This window comes from Carettochelys insculpta, chromosome 11 (assembly GCF_033958435.1).
Source record: "Carettochelys insculpta isolate YL-2023 chromosome 11, ASM3395843v1, whole genome shotgun sequence".
Lineage (NCBI taxonomy): Eukaryota > Metazoa > Chordata > Testudines > Carettochelyidae > Carettochelys > Carettochelys insculpta.
Window position 1 is genome coordinate 32,492,097 of NC_134147.1, and position 18,736 is coordinate 32,510,832.

Sequence of the window (18,736 nt, forward strand, 5' to 3'; positions counted from 1 at the left end):
GTAGAGCACCCTAGAAAAGCCCATCTTCTACCACACCATTGTGGGCATTTGTGTGTCAAGATGCTTAAATCTTGATGAAACTTTAACCAGGGCTTCAAAGACTGCTGGTAGAAAATTGCCTTACAGCCAAAGGCTGTGCTAGAAGAAATTCCAGCTGCTACTTAAAAAGCACTTCATTTGATTACATTAAAGACAGCTCACTACAATGTTACTGAACCTGCTCAGTTTAAGCCAAGCAAGACATTGGTGTGGTGTGAGGGGAAAGCACATGCCCTCTAGGCCCCACAAAAAGTCACCACTAGATAAACCTATATGCCAATAAGCAGGTGTAGGGAGACTACTGAACCTACAGCTTTGAAACAGGATGGCTGACAACCTTACTATACTACTGATTTCATTGTACATGAATGGTGGTCAGCTACTTCATACCTCAGGACTGTGGGGAGATATTGGAAGGGTGCCAATTAAGAAACAGCTCTCTGAATGAAGTTAATATGATGGAAGATTTCCTTGGTAGACAATTGGCCATTGAATTCGTAGCTTTTTTGTTCCTTTTTGTCCCAGTCATTTACAGGAAGATGTTTTCTGTACACGTCAATGATTTTTGGCATAGTTCTTAAAGGAAAAGGGAGTTTCCCACTGGAGACCTTTTTCCTACTATAGTGTGAAGAGCTAACAGGCAGCCAGTTGGCTGCCTGTTGTTCATTTTTAATACAAGCATCCAGCTGCATTAGATTTGCTTCTTACTTTGTCAGCATTTACAAGTGGAACAGTAATGGGATGAGAGACTATTAACTGTTTAGTGTAGGTCTTAAGTTGGCTAAGAAGTTATTTACAGGGAGTAGCAAATATTAAATACCTAACAAGAGCTGTTTTTTAAAAAAGCCCTCCCCCTTAGTGCAAAATGTTCTCCACGGCTAAAGAAAGAGGACTTCCAGAAGTACCATGAACTTTCCATCTGATAAAAAGATTGGGCTAAAAAAGGAATGATACCATTGACTAATGGGAGAAAAATTTTGGCCCCCTAGAAGTCAGTCAATGGTTACATGCCCAGTCAGTTCCCCATGGCAGTGTAAATGAATATGATAGTTCAATGAACTCTGCCCATTCAACAGGTAAATAGGGTCTTACAAGTGTTCATTTTTGCTCCTGATAATTTAAAACCTCAGAAAAAAAAGGATGTCCCACAGACAGCTGTGGGTACTAAGCTCTAGAGCATGTTGAGATGCTTTAAAAAAAAAATAAAAATTGATCCTTAATGAGGAGTTTCCACAGAAGGCCACACAAGGAAAAACAGCACCCCAACCTTCCTGCAGATGTATTGGCCATAAATCTAATGCAAGCTACAGAAAGGCTGTAGCTACTTCAAGCACAAATATTGTCTCACATAGACAGAGCCTGCGCAAAATTAAATGAATATGAGAGAATATACGGCCATAAGTATTTATTGAGTGGGAAAAGAGTCAAGGCAGTTTATCCAAGAATATTAAAGATTACAGAATAGAGAGCTCAAAATCTGCTGACCTTGTTCAACTGCAGCACAAAAGACAAAAAGCAAGGCAAAAAATCCCAGTACACCTTAATGAAAGAATTTAATAAGAATTTGGCAAGACTAATGTACTTCTACAGCAGAGCCCTGAGAGCAATATAAATGTCAGCATACCTATCGAAGGCATCTTATTCCATGCCAGTGCCAGATGCAAGATTTTTTTTTTTTAAAAGAGGGAAAAAAAAAAAAAAAAGAGTAAGGTTAGCAAAGAAAAATGAGAGGAAAATTCATGATCCTTTAAGCCTCAGCTTAGGTATTGGTCATCTTAGCCACCTTCAAGACAAGGCCAGAAACAGTATGCTTTCTCTTCCAGATAAAGATGCCTAAGTGACTGCAGAACAGGTCAGAGAAGTCCAATCTGTCACTGAAGACTGGATTTAATGGTAGCAAGAGTGAGATTTGTCTTTTGTCACTAGTGTGTATGGTCAAATGCTTGAGGATATTACCTCTACTTCAATAATTAGGGGCTAGCACATTTTCAGCCCTATTGTCAGAGAGTTATTTCACAAACTGTTCTGTTCATGGTCCACTGGAAGCTGGGATACCCAGTTAGTTACATACAGACCCAGCTCACTGAAAACAAGCACTCTACTTCCTTCTGTCCTTGGGCCAGCCATGTCAGGACAACAATTATAAGAAAAAACCCTAGTTTTCCACTTTGTGCTCAGAAGGAAAGGAATTACTACTGAAGGTTAATTATAGGTTTTTCCTTGAGCAAGGCAGCTTTTTTCCCCAAGCTTTTCACAAACATTTCAGATGGTCAGAATTTCATGAAAATGTCATGTTTATCCTTTATCCAAAGTATGTTCAAAGCTAATGAAAACATGTTTGTAGCGGACATGTGACTTAACAGAAATGTCTGTAGGTTTCCAGCGTGATTTTAATTTCAGTTAAATATTTCAGAATCTTACAGATGATCAAACAGAAGGTCCACATTAAAACCCTCACCTATCCTATCTGTAAGAATCTCATTTACAGCTCTTTAGTTCATCTGCATTTTAGGGTCACCCAACCACTCAGATTCTCCAGATGTTCTCCTCTATAAAACAGGATTATTACACTGTACTGGCACAGACATGTGATTACCAGTAGGCATGTGGAGGATTCATAACCATAAAGGGCAATATGGGTATGAAATTTAAGAGTTACACTGAGTGAATAATTTTCATGCCATGAATAGAAAACAACCTTCCCCTAGTGCTGTCTGGTCCAAACTACCATACTCAATAGTCTGTTGATCATGGGGAAAATTGGATTTCTGGTAAATCTGAACTAAGCAGCATGCTTAATAAGTCATGTTTCTTTGAAGAATTGCCATTATTATTCTCTGGCTTCCCCCAGCAAGCTTCTTATCTCCCTGGGGACCTGGGAAAGACACACTGGTTAAACAAAAAAAAAAATCCAGCTTTATTTATTCTTTCATTTAAAATGAAAACACCCAAACACACCCATAACCATGCCACCAGTAGTAGCTCCCTGATTAAATAGCCAGACAGTGAAATAAAATGGATTCTTGGCTCCCTATTACAGCACAGTACTCTTAATTGAAAAATGTTACTACATAGTTCCATGATTCTAGTGTGCAAAAACCTCTGTTTTTCCCCCCAAACAGGGAAGAATTTAGTAAAGAGACAAATACTATGTATGTCTTCCAGATGTGACCAATTCAACCATTTTACCCTAACTTCTAAATTGAGCACAGAACAAAATTTTGGGAGTGCCTAAAACCATCATAGTTTAAAACTGAAGAGAAAGAGAGACGCCCTCTGAAGTGTGAGTGTGGTTATATGATGTTTAAATACCAGAGCACATAGCTCAGAGCAATTTGAACAAATTCCCCTAAAAGTCTATCGGCTAGCTTAGTTCCAGATATTTTAAAAATGCCTTCATCTGTATATTAATGCAATTATGGAAGCCAATCATGCCCTGGAAAAGAACGTGACCTAATTAAAGCAAACTATCCAAAACACACCCCATGGGGGAAGAATCCTTTTTAGTTTTAAAAAAAAAAAATCCCATAAATTTGTTAGCTGAACAGTTGATTTGGTTTAGACTATGATTACTTGTAAGTAGTTTCTCAGGTTTCAATGCTCTATTACCATAAATACAACTGGGCATTAGATAATAGTGATGTTCTAGCTACAACTTCTGACACTTGAGGAAAAATAAATTTAGTCTGACCACCCAGTCTCTTGTCATTTGGGTCAGTGATACTTGTGTCCTGATATTCTACCCCCTCCCTGCCTTTTTTTTTTTTTTAAAAAAAAAAAAAAAAAAAAAAAAAAAAAGGAAGGAAGAGGGCAAACTTGATTACAGATGATGTTGCCAGATTAGAGGGGTTCAACTGGGTTATATTTTTAGAAGAACGCAAGGGAAATAAGCAGCATTGATCTGTGTACTACTGGATTCTGATTGACCAATCATTCCCATATCTATATGGCTCAATTTATATCACACACCTGGGAATGACCTAAGCAATACAGATTGAACCTCTCTAGTCTGGCACTCATCTGGAAACATCAGTAATCTAGAATGATTTTAGCTAGCCATTTATGCATCTGGAAAGTTTCCCAGGGTCCCCTAAAGCTTGTTTACAGCTACCAGTCCTGGCTCTCAGTGTTCTGTGCTGTTATTTAGCTGTAAATTTACCCCTAATGTCTTCTAAGAGCCCAATAAGCAGGGGAAGTGTTGGTAATGCTGCTAGACAATACTGACCTCCCGTGGTCTGGCAAAGTTTCTCTTTTGGCACCAGTCAGGTCCTGAGGCTGCTGGACTAGAGTGGTTCAACCTGTACAACAGAATGGCTATACCACATCCTTAACAGCTTTGGGCAAATATTACAGGATAGCATACTCTGTGCCCGGACAGAGCAGCAGCCTAGTTTTGCTGCCAGCTATCTATGCGAGTGAAGCTGAAAGTTTATTGTTTCCAACAAGCAAGTTGTTCAAAACACGGAGAAGGTGTAATACCACTCAACTCAACAGCATAACTCCCATTGGATATAATGTGTACATCTACATATCAGTGATTAAAATATTTGCAAGCATTTATAAAATATTTGCAATACAGCTGACTCAGGCTTGAGCTGTAGGATGACAAATATTACTATGTAGATATTTGGGTTCTGTCTGGACCCCAGATTCCAGGACCCTTCCACCTCATGGGGTCCCAGAGCTCAGGGTCTTAGGCCAGGCCTCAACACAGCATTACAGCCCTGCAGCCCTCACCCACAAGCCTCGTTCAGCTTACTCAAACCAGTCATAGCATTGCAAGGCCAGGCTTTCACCATTTTTAATCTGAACACTAAAACAGTCAGGATGTTCTAGACATTTTTGTAGTCCTAAGTGTTAGTCCATTGTAAATCCTCATCTCCATGTCCATTTGAAGGCACTGAATCTATGGAGAATTAAGATTTTATTTGCTCCTCTATTTCTAAAACAGGTGCTCAGACAATCCCAGCCTCAACTGACCATATTTACATTTTCCAAAGTTCATTAAGTCAGTCGCTTTACCCTGTAACATTAGGTCATACAGAGCCTCTAGTAGGATATTTGTGGACATAAATGATGCCCCTCTTCACCAAACTCCTTAACTTGTCCTTCATGCCACTTCCTGTGCTCTTTACCCCTATTTTCATTCATCACCACTCACTTCCAGAGAGCCAGGAAGTACACGTTTGACTACTCCAAGCTAGCTGGATGTAGGAGATACCAGAATTCTATGAAAAAGTGTATCAAAACAAAAAAGCAGTCATGTAGCACTTTAAAAACTAACAACATAATTTATTAGGTGATGAGCTTTCGTGGGACAGACCCACTTCTTCAGACCATAGTCATACCAAAACAGACTCAATATACAAAGCACAGAAGCCCATAAATTGCTGTCAAGGTTGGCAAATCAGAAGAGCAGAGGGGCGGCAGGAAGGGGCGTAGGGTGGGGAATTTAAGAGTTAGATAAAACAAAGTATGTAAAAAAAAAAAAGAGTCCTTATAATGGGCCAGGTAATTGCTGTCCTGGTTCAAACTACGTTAATGTGTCGAACTTGACTATAAGTGACCATTCTGAGCATCCCCCTTGTAAACAGTTGATAAAAAGTTCCTTTTCAGTAAAGCACAGACTTTCAGGTCATTAACAGAATGGCTCACTCCATTAAAGTGCTGGCTGTCTGTTTTGTGAGTTCGGAGTTTGACGTCTGTTATGTGCCCTTTCATTCTTTGTCGAAGAGTGTTTGCACATGGTCCTATGTACATGGTGTGTGGGCATTGTTGGCACAGGATGACATATGATGTTAGTTGAGGAGCAGGAGAATATGCTTGTGATTCTGTGAACAACATGGTTAGGTCCAGTGATGCTATCTCCAGAATAGATATGTGGACAAAAGTTGGCAACGGAGCTTGTTGCAAGGAAAAGTTTCAGAGTTGGTATTATTGCGATATAGCCCGTGGTTGCTAGTGAGAATGCTCATAAGGTTGGGAGGTTGTTGATAGGAGAACAGGCCTGTCACCTAGGGCCTTCTGGAGCGTGGCATCCTGATTAAGGATAGGTTGTAGGTCTTTAATGATGTGTTGCAGTGGTTTGAGTTGGGGGCTGTAGGTAATGACAAGTGGTGTTCTGTTATTGGCTTTTTTGGGCCTATCTGTCACTGTGAAAAAGCATATTCTAATAAGACTTCTGAATGTTTTGCATCCAGAACGAAGGAAGGAGGAGAAAGCTGCATCTGCTGCTGGATCAGTACGGGAGATACACTCCATTTGAACTGGACAGGGATGATTGCACATCCAGTCATCTGCAGAGGGGCAAGGGCAACAATGGCTAGAGAGGCAAGTGTTGAACAGATGTAAGTCATCAGTTACTGTCATGGGCATAGGGTGGCAGCAATGAGCGATAGTCTCTGAACAAGCAAGAGCACTGCATTGAATAGGATTATTCACATGAATAAGCAAAATGTGGAATTTAGTCTGAGCAAGTGTTCGTTATGGTCTTGAGGCCTGAATCTGCAGACTTCAGCACAGGGACCTGGTCTTCTTTCCTATCTACATGCTGCCTCATGTTGTGTTACTACTGTAAGCATGCATCTTCCCCAAATTTGACATGTGCCTTTAAGGCAGGCAAGATGTGACCCATGGGCTGTATCCAGCCTGTGAAGCCTTTTAATCCAACCCCCAGCCGATTACTGTGGCAGGGAAGCCGTGACACTCAAAGCAGCTGGCTACTCCCTGCGGCTCTCTGAGCTTCTAGTGTGGGGGTGGGAGAGCTTTGTGCACTGGCCCCACCACCCCTGCAAAATCTCTCTGCTCCTAAAGGTTGGAAACTGGCCCATGGGTACCGAGAGATTTTGATGAGGGTGGGGACAGTGAACAAAGCTCTCACCCCCTCAGCCCAGAGAGCCACAGGGAAGAGCTAGTGGGCAGAGGCTGCAGGCAGGGAAGTTTGGGAGTGCTGCTGGATGGGAGCTGCTTAGAAAGAGTGCCTCCCAGCTCAAGCCTGCCTCTGACACCCCACCTCTCCTGCACCACCCCAGCTCCCTCATTCTTCCCCAAGACAGAATCTTCTCCTGTACCCCCACCTGCTCCTGGACCCTGCACCCCAACTCTGCCACAGGTGATAACCCCTTCACCCAAATCCTTCTCAGATCACCTCCTCTCTCCTGCACTCCAGTCCGCTACCCCAAACCTCCTTCTGCACCCAGCTTTCCTGCAAGACTCTCAGCCCCTCCACAGAAGAGTGTGGCTCTTGACCACTTGCCAAAATCTTTGAGTGCCCCCCCCCCACCTCCTCGAATATTAGTGTCCACCTCTGCTTTAAGGGCTGGTATTAACTGGTCTCCACCTGTACATTTGTAAGTGGCAAAAACATGAAGCTTGCATGCTTAATTCTAGTTAGCCAGTTATTTACTTCAGGATCTCACTTTAAAGTCTTAAAGCAAGCTAGAAAAGCTATTGCAACTTAAACCACAAAATAAACACCATTTTTAGAATTAAGGTGGTTGTTCGGCTCTGTGCAGAAATAGCAGAGGAAAGCAAACCCAGAGACCTAGTGAAAATTGAAGAGGCAGCAATACTTCATCCTGTAGAGACTAAGAACCTGTTTATTATTTACATGCTAGGAAGTGAGCACTGATCCTGCTCCTGGCTAATGAAGAAAGAAATACTGCACCTCAGATTAAGCCTGCACTATATTTGGTCTCAGAGTCAAGAAAAAAAAACAAACTGCTGTTCAAAAGGAGCTAGGTCTCAATAGCAGAGCTGACAAATGACCCCTTAAAAATGGAGATTTGAACAGGAAATTTCCAGACACAGCATCATATGTAGATGCTGCATTGGTCCTTCTAGCATCAATGTATTAGCCTTGGTTTTGACAAATGAGGGCAAGTACAGTTGAAAGTGTAGATGACAGAACCCAGAGCCCTGAAGCATGTCAAATTAAACCACTTTTCCACAAGTATGCCAAAATTTCAGTTGGTCTTGTGTTTAGACGTGCAAGGGAGACAGAACAAGCAAGCAAGCACCCATGGGATGTTAACATCCCAACTGTTTAGGCTTTGGATCAAACTGAAACATGCCATCTTTCTTCTGACCATTTGGAAAAAAAAGCGGAGAAACCTAACTTTCCGCAGTTTGAGCTGAAGAACACTTGTGTTGGCCGCACAAATTTAGTATAGATGTATAGCAAACATTTTGCCCAGTCAGTTTTGTTTAACTGGGTATTAACTATATTTATGTGGTGGACTTTCCATTCTTAAAATAAATTTCTAGGAGAAACAAACAATGTAAGTGAACCAAACCCCCCCATATGCTCCTTCCTCCAGAAAGCCTACCATAAGCTACCACTCATTGTGGTAGCCTGTATTTCTGCAGGTGTGTGGCTTTCACATTACATTAACCATTGTGTGAACTCTAAAAGAAGCCATAGGTTTTAGATACTTTTTTCATGGTAATGTGTTTCGAAGAGGGACTTTGGTACTCTATGGAGAACATATTGCTCCACTGGCAAATCCTTACCAGTTTCTGAGTCAGTCCTGGTGGAGCCCACTCATAAGTTATCGTGTCGAATGTAGGATCTTTCCGAGACACAATAGGATTGGTGATAATCATGCGGTTCCTTTTGTAGATGCGCACGCCATCACTGCCTTTCACCCTGGCAGTGAGCGTAGAATACTTGGAGTCAGACAACAAGCGGCCAATTTTCCGATCATCTTCTGCATCAGAGCTCAGACTGTGATCCTCCTGGCTACATTTGCAAGACTTGCATATTTTCCTGTGAGAGACAAATGAGATCATCCTTTTGATACAAGCTGGACCTTGGTAGGCATGTGCTCTTTTGAAAGCTCAGCATTGAACTTTAGTATCTTCAAAGGTTAAATATTAAACTGGATTATGACATAAGACAAAGCTTCATGATGCCAACTATATTTAGGAAGGAAGCATGATATGCCCTAAAGGAATGTACAGTGGTATGGAACCTTAAAAAAAACAGAAACAAAAACCTGTAAATGCCTTATTGTTGTCCCTGATGACAGCAACTGCAGCCACCACTGCTCAACTGTGCTTCTAACCTGCTGTGACAGAGCAGTCAGTTGGTTTCCATGAATTTATAAGGGATGCTCAAAGAGATTTAGTTTCCTGACAGTACCACACCGTTTACAATACTAAAGCACTGGCCTTCATTATTGAAGCATTACAAGTGTTTTTAGTCAATCATCAACATATGAAAAGATTATACATTCATGCTGCTATTTCTTGATAATCAAAATTATATAGTTTTAAAAGCAAAAAGGGCTAAATTCATTTTTAGTAAAACTAAAAACTTGAGTGGAATTTGATAGCAATGATTGATTTGATAATTCTTTGTAGTCGGCAAGTAATTAAAAAAACCCTGACATTTGAAGGCTGGAGATTGTTATGCAATTTAGGTGTGAAGGTCAGGAACTCACAGTTGTATAATGTGACATTACATACCAGATTCCAGAAATTTGGAATAGTAGTTAATACAGATTCCATATGTACTAATATGGAATCATGCATTACTGAAATACAGAATACAAAATTCACTGACAGAACACAATGGCGTGTTAAGTTCTAACATCTTGAATTAAACAGTTGTGTATTTTATAAGCATGATAGAGATTCTGAAGTCAGTATTCTTGTTCACCTGCTGGACAGAAGTTTATTTTTAATTTTAGTTTGCAGCTGTAGAACACTTCGGTATTATTCAGGATGAGAGTAGGAATACAGGACGTTCAGTAGTTAATATCTGTGCTGCTCAAACTGTCCTCAAAACATAAGTGTGTTACTGGTAGAGCTCTGTTAAGGCATTGCCTAAAAAGTTAGTCTTTTAGAAAAATACGGAAGATGGGATATCCAGAAACAAGACAGGTTTCTGATACTAAAAACACCCTGTTGAGATAAAACTTCATTTGAGTCAAAAATAGGCTAAAGGATAATCATTGCTAAGGTAGCTATTTTAACCTTTGAGGAATACAACATTAGCATCCTGTGAAATCGAAGCTTATTTGCATGTTCCCCAGTCACACTAGCTATGTTTGTCTCTTTTGTCCTTGACAGCAGAGAGGTCGTGTGTGGAATATTCACTATGGACATTTGGCATTACCCTGTTGGCTCGTACCTCTGATTTGAAACTGATTAAGGACAGACAGCATGGGTTGTTTAAAAAGCATTTTTCAAATAATTGTCAGCTGGCTTCCTAGCCTGTGAAAACATAAGATTTGCATCACAGCATATAAACCATATGCAGTGCATCAGGTGGCTAAAGTCTGAACAGAGTATAATGACTTTGGCACTAAAGTCCCATTCCTGCTGTGCCATCGAACAGCATCAAGTACACGTCTGTTTTGCAACTGGCTGATGTCAGAGGCAGTGGGGGAGGGAAGAGTTGGTCTTTTAGCTGGGTCCAACGAGATACAATGTAGCAAGAATTCTGTAGCAGCACAAAGAGCCACCCTCCTTTAATATCACTTGTCCTCAGAGGTGAAAGTAAGCAGGTGCACAGCTCCAGCAAGAGCTGTCTGAGCTGCAGCAAAAGCTCCCAGGGAGCTATTTAAAGAGCTAGTAGGAACCTGGGTTGCAACAGGGCAGTACTTGTAAGACATGTTAAGTGACTGTCAACACTGCATTTCACCCAAAAGTTATGTCAAAGCTTAACTGAGCATTCAGTATCTTTTAACACAAATTCTCAGATTCATGCAGACCCCAGGAACCTGTACTGTAGGACAGGGGTCAGCAAACCTGGCATGGGTGCCACAAAGGGCACATGAGCCAATTTTCTTTGGCATGCCTCGTGGAAGTTCAGCCCTACACTGCCTCCCCTATGCAGCTGCGAGTTTGCTCAAAGCCATGCTGCCTGTGGATTTAAAAAAAATGGCCAGCTAATGCCACCAACCACCACCTAAAGATGCAGAGCTTTACCATTTATTCATAAATGAAGCTGTTGTAAGTAGAATTATTAGTAACTTTAAAAAGTACCACCAGTACTTTGACCGTACATTGGTCAAAAGGTCAAATTTCGGCACGCTGCCTCGAAAAGGTTGCTGACCCCTGTGCTGTAGGAGTTACAGCCTGTTCAAATCCCTGCCCAGAAATTCTATTACATGGGGCAATTTTTAAATATCTATTTAAGACAAAGACACCCACAGTGGAAGGGAGGTGCAAACTCACTTTGCCTGCATTTGAACTTGCATATACATTGTGGGCTCTATGGTTCGACTCATTCACACTGCTACTTTGCAACCCTTAGGGTAAAGCTGTGCCCTGGTGCCATCCATGGGAGGCAACTGAGTTTGGCTCACAGGTAGATAATAAAAATTGTACAGCTGCAGTTATGTCAAGGGTGTACAGAGCAGATATGACAAAATGGCACCAGTCTAACCAGTACCCACACTGCCATTACTGCTGTATGAAAGTGCCTCCCAAAGACTGTAGCTACAGATTGAATTTCTCTAGTCTGGAACCCTGTCATCTGGCAACATCCATAATCTGGAACAATTTGAGTTAGCTGGATATCATGGGTGCGTCCAAGTTCTCCGCAGTCTGATAAAGTTTGTTTCCAGCCACGAGTCCTGGCTCAGTGTTCTGTTACTTAGCTGTAATTTACCCTGATGTATTTTAAGAGCCCAGTAAGCAGGGAAAAGTTTGGTAATGCTGTTAGACAATATTGACCTCCTTTGATCTGGCAAATTCTGTCGTCTGGCACCAGTCAGATCCTGAGGTTGCCAGGTAAAAGAGGTTCAATCTGTAGAGACTACTCCCCAGCTTGCACAAAACACAATATCTTGATTAGTTTTCAGCATTTAGTTTTTGCATGCTGAGTTTCACATTCAGTTTGGAGTGCTGCAAGATCCGAGCTGATCCCTTTCGCAGAAAGGAATTGCATCAGTTTCACAGGTGCATAGACTGCCACCATACTCATGGGTGAAGCCTGTTGAAACAAACAAGTAGGTGTCCTTTGCTGGAAGATTTTGGGGTGGGCCTGGTTTTTATTTGAAAGTGTTCTGCGTTGTTTGCCCTCATTTTCCCCTCTCCCTTTTTCTAGTGGAATTAGATGTACAGTTTGGATCTAGACCAGAGGTTTCTAAACTGGGGTCTGCAGACCCATGGAGGTCTGCAAAAAAAAAAAAACCACCCCTCACAGAAAATAAGTTTTTGAATAAATTGCAAAAAGTTATGATTTATGAGTTAAGTATCTTCCAATAATATAATTGAGACCCAAGAATCAATGTTGTGGTGCCTGGGTGTGACAAAACAGCTAGAATTGGGTTTGATGGGGTCCATGAATGGTCTGTGGGCAGGTGATTGGGGGATCCACACACTAGTGAAAAGGTTGGGAACCACTTATCTAAAGTGTTTAGGACAAGGGAATTAAAAGACTATGCAAAGGGAGATTATATTTTAATTCACTTTGCAGCAAAATTAAGCTAGGGTAGATATATTATTGTACACACAGTGCATCTTTGTTTCTCCTTGTTGTGATACACTGGGACTCTTGTACAAGAAAGTAAAAGAAATGGTTAGTGTACGCAGAGGTGCAATGTCAATACATTATGGGGTTCAAAAAAGGAATCCTCACATGTCAGTATGTGACTTGCATTGTGTTGTCAGAGCATTTGGGTGATCCAGATCTGAAGCTAGCCTGCTAAACATCTATTTTCCTTGGTTGTGAAGGTCTTCAGCCAGCCAGTATACTCTTACAGATTTTTTATATTACAGCCCATTCTGTTAACAGCAGACAATCACATCACAGCTGTTAGAGCTTCTTGGTCCCAAAGAAGCCAGAATGTAAGTGAAGTTGAACATGTGTTTTTTATTTGTACAGGATGATGCACCATCTGTAGGATTTCAGCATATCTGTGACTTTCATCCAAACGTCACCTGAAATGGTTCTAGATACAGCCATATCTGCACACTGTAGATGTGAAAAGAAGCAGTTTCCTTAAAAAGAAAGGCACTGTACAAAAAAAGTACCTCTTAAGGAAAGTCAGCTCCTCACACTTAAGAGGTCATTTTCCAACAAAACTTCTGTCAACAGATTGCAGCTAAACTGCCAATCAGATTGCAAGAGTCTACAGAGAGCAGCCATATTGCCTGGCCACTTGATCCACAAAATGACCAACCAGAAGCACAGCAGACAGGGCAGCCCGGTGTCCCGGAAGCCCTGTGTGTTGACAGAGGGCCCGCCAGAGCATCCAGACCATCTTTCTGTCGACAGATTAAGTCAGAGGATTATGTCCTGTGGGGTGTTGACAGCCATGTTCCACTCAAGTGCTGGATTCTGTCAACAGAATGCCTTGGGAATCTGGATACACCCTCTTGTGTCGACATGGCTTCAGATGTGTATGTAAACACAGGTTCAAAGCAAAAAAAAAAAAAAAAAAAAAGAGGCACATGCTTGAAGTTAAGACTAAAATCATATGTAGTTCCATGAGGTAAGACTAGACATTTTGTAAGGACAGAGGTCTCTAGTCCCTTAGTGGCCTCCCCAGCTCTTGAGAGTTTGCACAAAACTATGCATCTTCATTTCTCCTCCAATCATTTAATCAGTTTGTGCCTCTGGTGGGAGTCACTGAAGGTCGAATCTAGGAAAACCCCCACAAGAAAGCACATATTTAGAGAACTCTCCAGCAGTAAATAAATTACCTCCAAGAATGTGGCTCAAAGCCTGTACACATCCCTCGGCATTGCAGGCAAGGCACACCTCTTCCTGATTGCTGCAGGCTTACTGACATCTGGAAAAAGAGAAGAATTTTTCTTATTAAATATATCTTGGCCTAGAGTTTATCCATTCTGTGTTGTTTCCTAACCATGTTGATTCCTTTCAACTATGTCTTGTGTGGTTTGTGGACTCCAGATCAATAAATCATTGGGCAAATGACTACTCATGGCTCAGCAAGACTGCTGAAAAACTTCTGGCCTTGAATGTAGATGAAAAGGGAGAGAAAAAACTTGAACTGTCTGGGGGCTAGCTCCCAAAAACTGCTCAGCAATTATGAACTATGAACTATTGAAATAAAACCTTGGTGGGGCTAATTTGGCTACCAAAAAAAAAAATCCGTGCCAGTGGAAAGTTCTCAAAGCTGAATTTCAGACCCCTTTACCCCTGCTCCATTTAAATGAGCAGGTAGTTAAAATGCAGCACAATCTAAACTGATGTTTTGAGACTGTGGTTAGACTATGTTTCACATTTCATTTTAGCTCAGGTTATTGAATTACCACTTAAATTTACGATTTGGGGGGCTGTTAAATGGGAGAATAATGGATTGCCTGTGGTGTCTTACAGAGAGGTTATCAATTACCTAAGTTTCAAGCTTACATACAACCCATGTGTACACCATGTTCACACCAGTTCAAGACTGTTGGGTGAGACTGATATCTACCCTTAACACACACACACACACACACACACACACACACACACACGATTGCAGTCAAAAGCATTGAGGATGGGACCACAGTGGCAGAGTGGAATTTGACAAATTCAGATTAGAAATAAGGCACACTGTTTTAAAAAAAGGAATTAACTGCTGGAACCTTCTATCAAGGGTCATGATGGATTTGCCATTGTGGACAATTTTGAAGGGGAGATTCACAAAACACATCCAGTGATTTGCTCTAGGAGTAATTTGGGGGAAGTTATATAACTTGAGCTAGTCAGGAGATCAGATTAAATGATCACAGTGCTCCCTTCTGGTCTTTGAGTCTATGAATCTGAGTTTCATTGGCTATGAACAGCTAAATTCAGATAATCTTTGGCCTTAATCATAGAACACTGGAACGGGAAGGGACATTGGAGGGGTCATTGAGTTCAGTCCCCTGCCCTCATGGCAGGGCCAAGCACCATCTAGACCATCCCTGATAGATGTCTAACCTGCTCTTAAATATCTCCATAACTGGAGATTCCACAACCTCCATAGGCAATTTATTCCAGTGTTTAAGCACCCTGACAATTAGGAAGTATTTCCTAATGTCCAACCTAAAAATCTCCCTTGCTGCAGTTTAAGCCTATCTCATGGGAGATAGATGCCAAGAAGAAAGGACTGGGTGAAAGGCATTATTTACATATGCATGGAAAGTGCCAGGTTACAGAGACGCCTTAAACAAAAAAAAAAAACACACACCCCAACATGAATCTTAATGATCAGTAGTTCAAGATTAAAACACTCACTTAAAGAAAAAAATTCAGCACTTCTTTGGGGCCCTCTCCTTGCATTTGCTTACACCACGATGAGACTTCACCCCTGCTTCTTTGCCATTCTTTTTGAACAACTAACATGGTGATGTGTGGGGAGTGCACAGAGGGTCACATGCACCCTCCTCTCAAGGGTCTGCAGTGCTCCCCTCTCCATCCTGCACTCACTGTCAGCACCATGCCACTTCCAGTGACTACAGGGGTGTTTCCACCTCTCCCATGAGGTGGCACAGTTCCTGGAGAAAGAGGAGCAGGGGTGGGGAGAGAGTATGTGCAGGTGCCACCCTTGAAACCCAGTCACCACTGGAAAGAAATAACCACATATTCTTCACCTTGCTTCCACTAAAAGTCTCTTCAGTAAATTCTAAAAATCCATCACTAGTGACCAAATGAGAAGGTAAGGAATGTATCACAGATACAAAGCTATTCAGACAGACAGAACAGCCTTGCAAAGTAGCATAAATGAATGGGACCCCAGGGTCATCAGCACCTTGTGGGACTAGTCTCAGTTCATGTAGGTCTCAGAGTATATTTCTAGGAAGCAATTCCTGATTATTGGCATGTGTAGACACACTCCTATTCCAGAGTCAGAATGCTTTATTCTCAGTTAGCAGATTCCAGAAATATCTTAATCCACATTGCATCCCCCTATAAAACTATAACACAGTGAAATTTCAGGAGGTCAGTAGCCAAAATAATGAACAGAAAATCGACCAAAATGGACTATGAATTTGTTAGGAATGTTCCTGTCCACTGTGGTGACTTACTACTAATATTCAGTTTATTGATAAAACAGCAGCACCCTGTATATCCAAAACAATTATCCTAAACACTGCACTATCAAACTCTTTTCTCCTTTATGGGCAAGTACACATTGCAATTAAAAAACCCACAGATGGCCTATGACAAGTCACTGAATAGCCAGGTTTGGCTAGGGAGTTCTTCTATTGCAGTGTAGACATTCAGGCTCACCCTGAGCTCCAGCAGCCCATTAGGCAAGAGGATCCCAGAATTTCCACTGAAGCCAGAGCCTGAACTCAACACCACAACTACAGGCACAGAGCAGTCTGAGGTGTCTTATTGCAGTGTACGCATTTGCGCCTGCACAAGGCACAGAGTAAACGATTTAGATATTAAGAACAATTGGGTAACAGAGAAGAGACCTCCAGACAGGACGCAAAGAAGGAGGACAATTACAAGTCTTGAGGCATGGGGAGGCCAGCTTGCTGCTGATTGGTTCCTGCTCTTGATTGTCTCAGCAATAACCACCAACCCCCACCATGCTATTCAGATAGTTGGGAGTAGCCTTCTTTCTTTCCCTCTAAAGTGTATTTTGAGAGGAGGAAACATGCCATACTCTCTCATTTTATGCTTTGCAGATGGTTTCCAAGGTAAAGAGGAAACACGGTGGGGATGGGACAAATACCCAAGTGGTGAAGGCATGGGTCGGGGGGGGGGGGCACAGAAATAGGGTTGTGTTCAGGATAGATGACAAGCTAAGTTTATACAAAGTGTTTGTGTGCATGTGCACTGATTTATCAAATGTGACTTTCTGAATTTAGAGAATTTAAAAAGGTATGACAGATGCCAAGAATGAAAGAATTCTACATGAAAAATTATGGAGAAGCGATAGTGAAATCTGGAATTTCAGCTGGTGTCATAACTCCCACCCTAAGTAGGTCTAAAGACTTTTAGGGCATGTTTACACTACAGGGAAGATCGATGATGTCGCAGTTGATCTTCCAGAATTCATCTGAGTGTCTAGTATTGACATGCTAAACTGAACTCACAGTGCATGCCTATCAGTAATGGTCTTCCTGCTCCTTGGGAGGAATAAGGCAATTAAAACAGAAGCACTGGTTTCCAATGACCTCCTGCAGCGGAGATGGCACAGAAGCTCGAACTAAGGTAGGTCGACTCCAGATAGGTCGTTAACATAGCTGGAGCTGCATACTTTAAGTTGACCTTCTCCTTTAGGGTAGGCCTAGCCTTAGACACCTACCTCTGATAGACAGTTCTAAAAAAACATCACACAGAGTTTGAAACTGAATTCATTTGTACCCCTCCTTACCAATAACAAAAACATTCATGAAATGTATAACTAAGACCGACCCCATAACATGTTTAACTCTTAGGCCCTTTGAGCTCCTCCCTTACTCATTCCCAGGGGGGAGAGTGAAAATTAAGATTTTGCTAACTCTCTCAAACAGAGCAAATAATGCAGTTTTGGCCCGATACAGGCTTTTTCCACTAGAGGACACAACTGAGCTCAGGCTCCCACTACCCAGGCATTGTGCAAGCCAACAGTAGGAGACAGTCCCCATCCCAAAAGCTTTTGCTACTGTGTTTTGCATTAGAGTGAGGGTGTGACATGGGAACTGGTTTAAACAAATCTCATTTAAAGATCCAAACTTGCCTTAGATGGTAGCAGCATTTAAACCCTCCTAAACTTCACAGGATTTGGACTAAATGACTTCGACTGGTAAGTATTTTTGCCGCCATAGCAATAGCTCAACACATCCAGTCTCCTGTAAGTGCTAGTGTTGCCTGGGTTTCTGGATCTCCTGAATCACGCTCTGTCCTTTCTGGAGTTCCAGACACAGACAAAGTGTCTCATACCTCATGGCTCTCAGTCTTAAATATATTGTCTGTTCTTAAAGAGACAGATTCCATTAGTAGCTCAACACCCATATTCTCACATAACTCATTAGAGCTACTCCAGGATACATTTGTGTACAGTTACATGGAGGCTACGAAAATAAAGCACTCAGTCCCTCCTGCACACAGCCTCAGGTGAGCTCAGAGGAGTAGCTGGGAGCCTGTCTCAAGTCAGAACTGCAGCCCAGAGCAGAGCATCCCCACTGTGCACAGAATCTTCAGGGAAGACAGTTAAAAGATCTAGAACTGTGCGGTACAGCCAGTTCTGAAGCAGTAGCCACGGCTATAGTGAACTCACTGTATTATTCTGAAAATATGTTTATTGTTCAAGCCAACTAGCCACACTCAACCAGCCAAATAGCCACATGTGGCTCATGGCTAGTGTGTTGAATGCCACAGATCTAACAAGTCTCCACCGGGCCACACACAAGTTGAAGTTTCCTCCTTTCACCCACTTCCCTCCCTCCAGGGTTATCATTTGGCAAAGTTAAGGCAGATTTTCCCAGGACTCAAAGTCCCATGCCTTACAAAAAGGACTCCTTTTGCCAATGCCTTCCCTAGAACATGACTACAAGCACTCCAGTTTTTCAAAAGAAATGGACCATTAAAATTAATACCACCCACCTGGGAAAAATCCAATATCAGTTCCCCCCTCCCCCCACCCCTAGGCTTGGGAACAACTGAACTGTTTTGATCAAAGAAGAAAAATCTGCCCCAGGCAGACAGCGGGGCGGGGAAAAAAATGGAGCCAAATGTTTAAAGCAACTCAGGAGGTGGTGTTATGATGGGAAGTGTTGTGCAACCTTAACAGGCAGTACTAGCTACCTTTCT

The 18,736-nt window shown here is 41.9% G+C and overlaps 1 protein-coding gene across 11 annotated transcripts in view; it reads right to left on the reverse strand.

The window, feature by feature from the left end:
- LMCD1 (LIM and cysteine rich domains 1) overlaps window positions 1-18,736 on the reverse strand; it is a 69,980-nt gene that overhangs the window by 15,376 nt on the left and 35,868 nt on the right. For all 11 annotated transcript variants that reach the window (XM_075005480.1, XM_075005482.1, XM_075005479.1 and 8 more), the window contains 2 exons: window positions 13,699-13,787; window positions 8,551-8,806 (listed from right to left, as the gene is read on the reverse strand). In XM_075005480.1, the coding sequence (XP_074861581.1) occupies window positions 8,551-8,806; window positions 13,699-13,787 (345 nt within the window). The remainder of the gene's footprint in view (window positions 1-8,550; window positions 8,807-13,698; window positions 13,788-18,736) is intronic.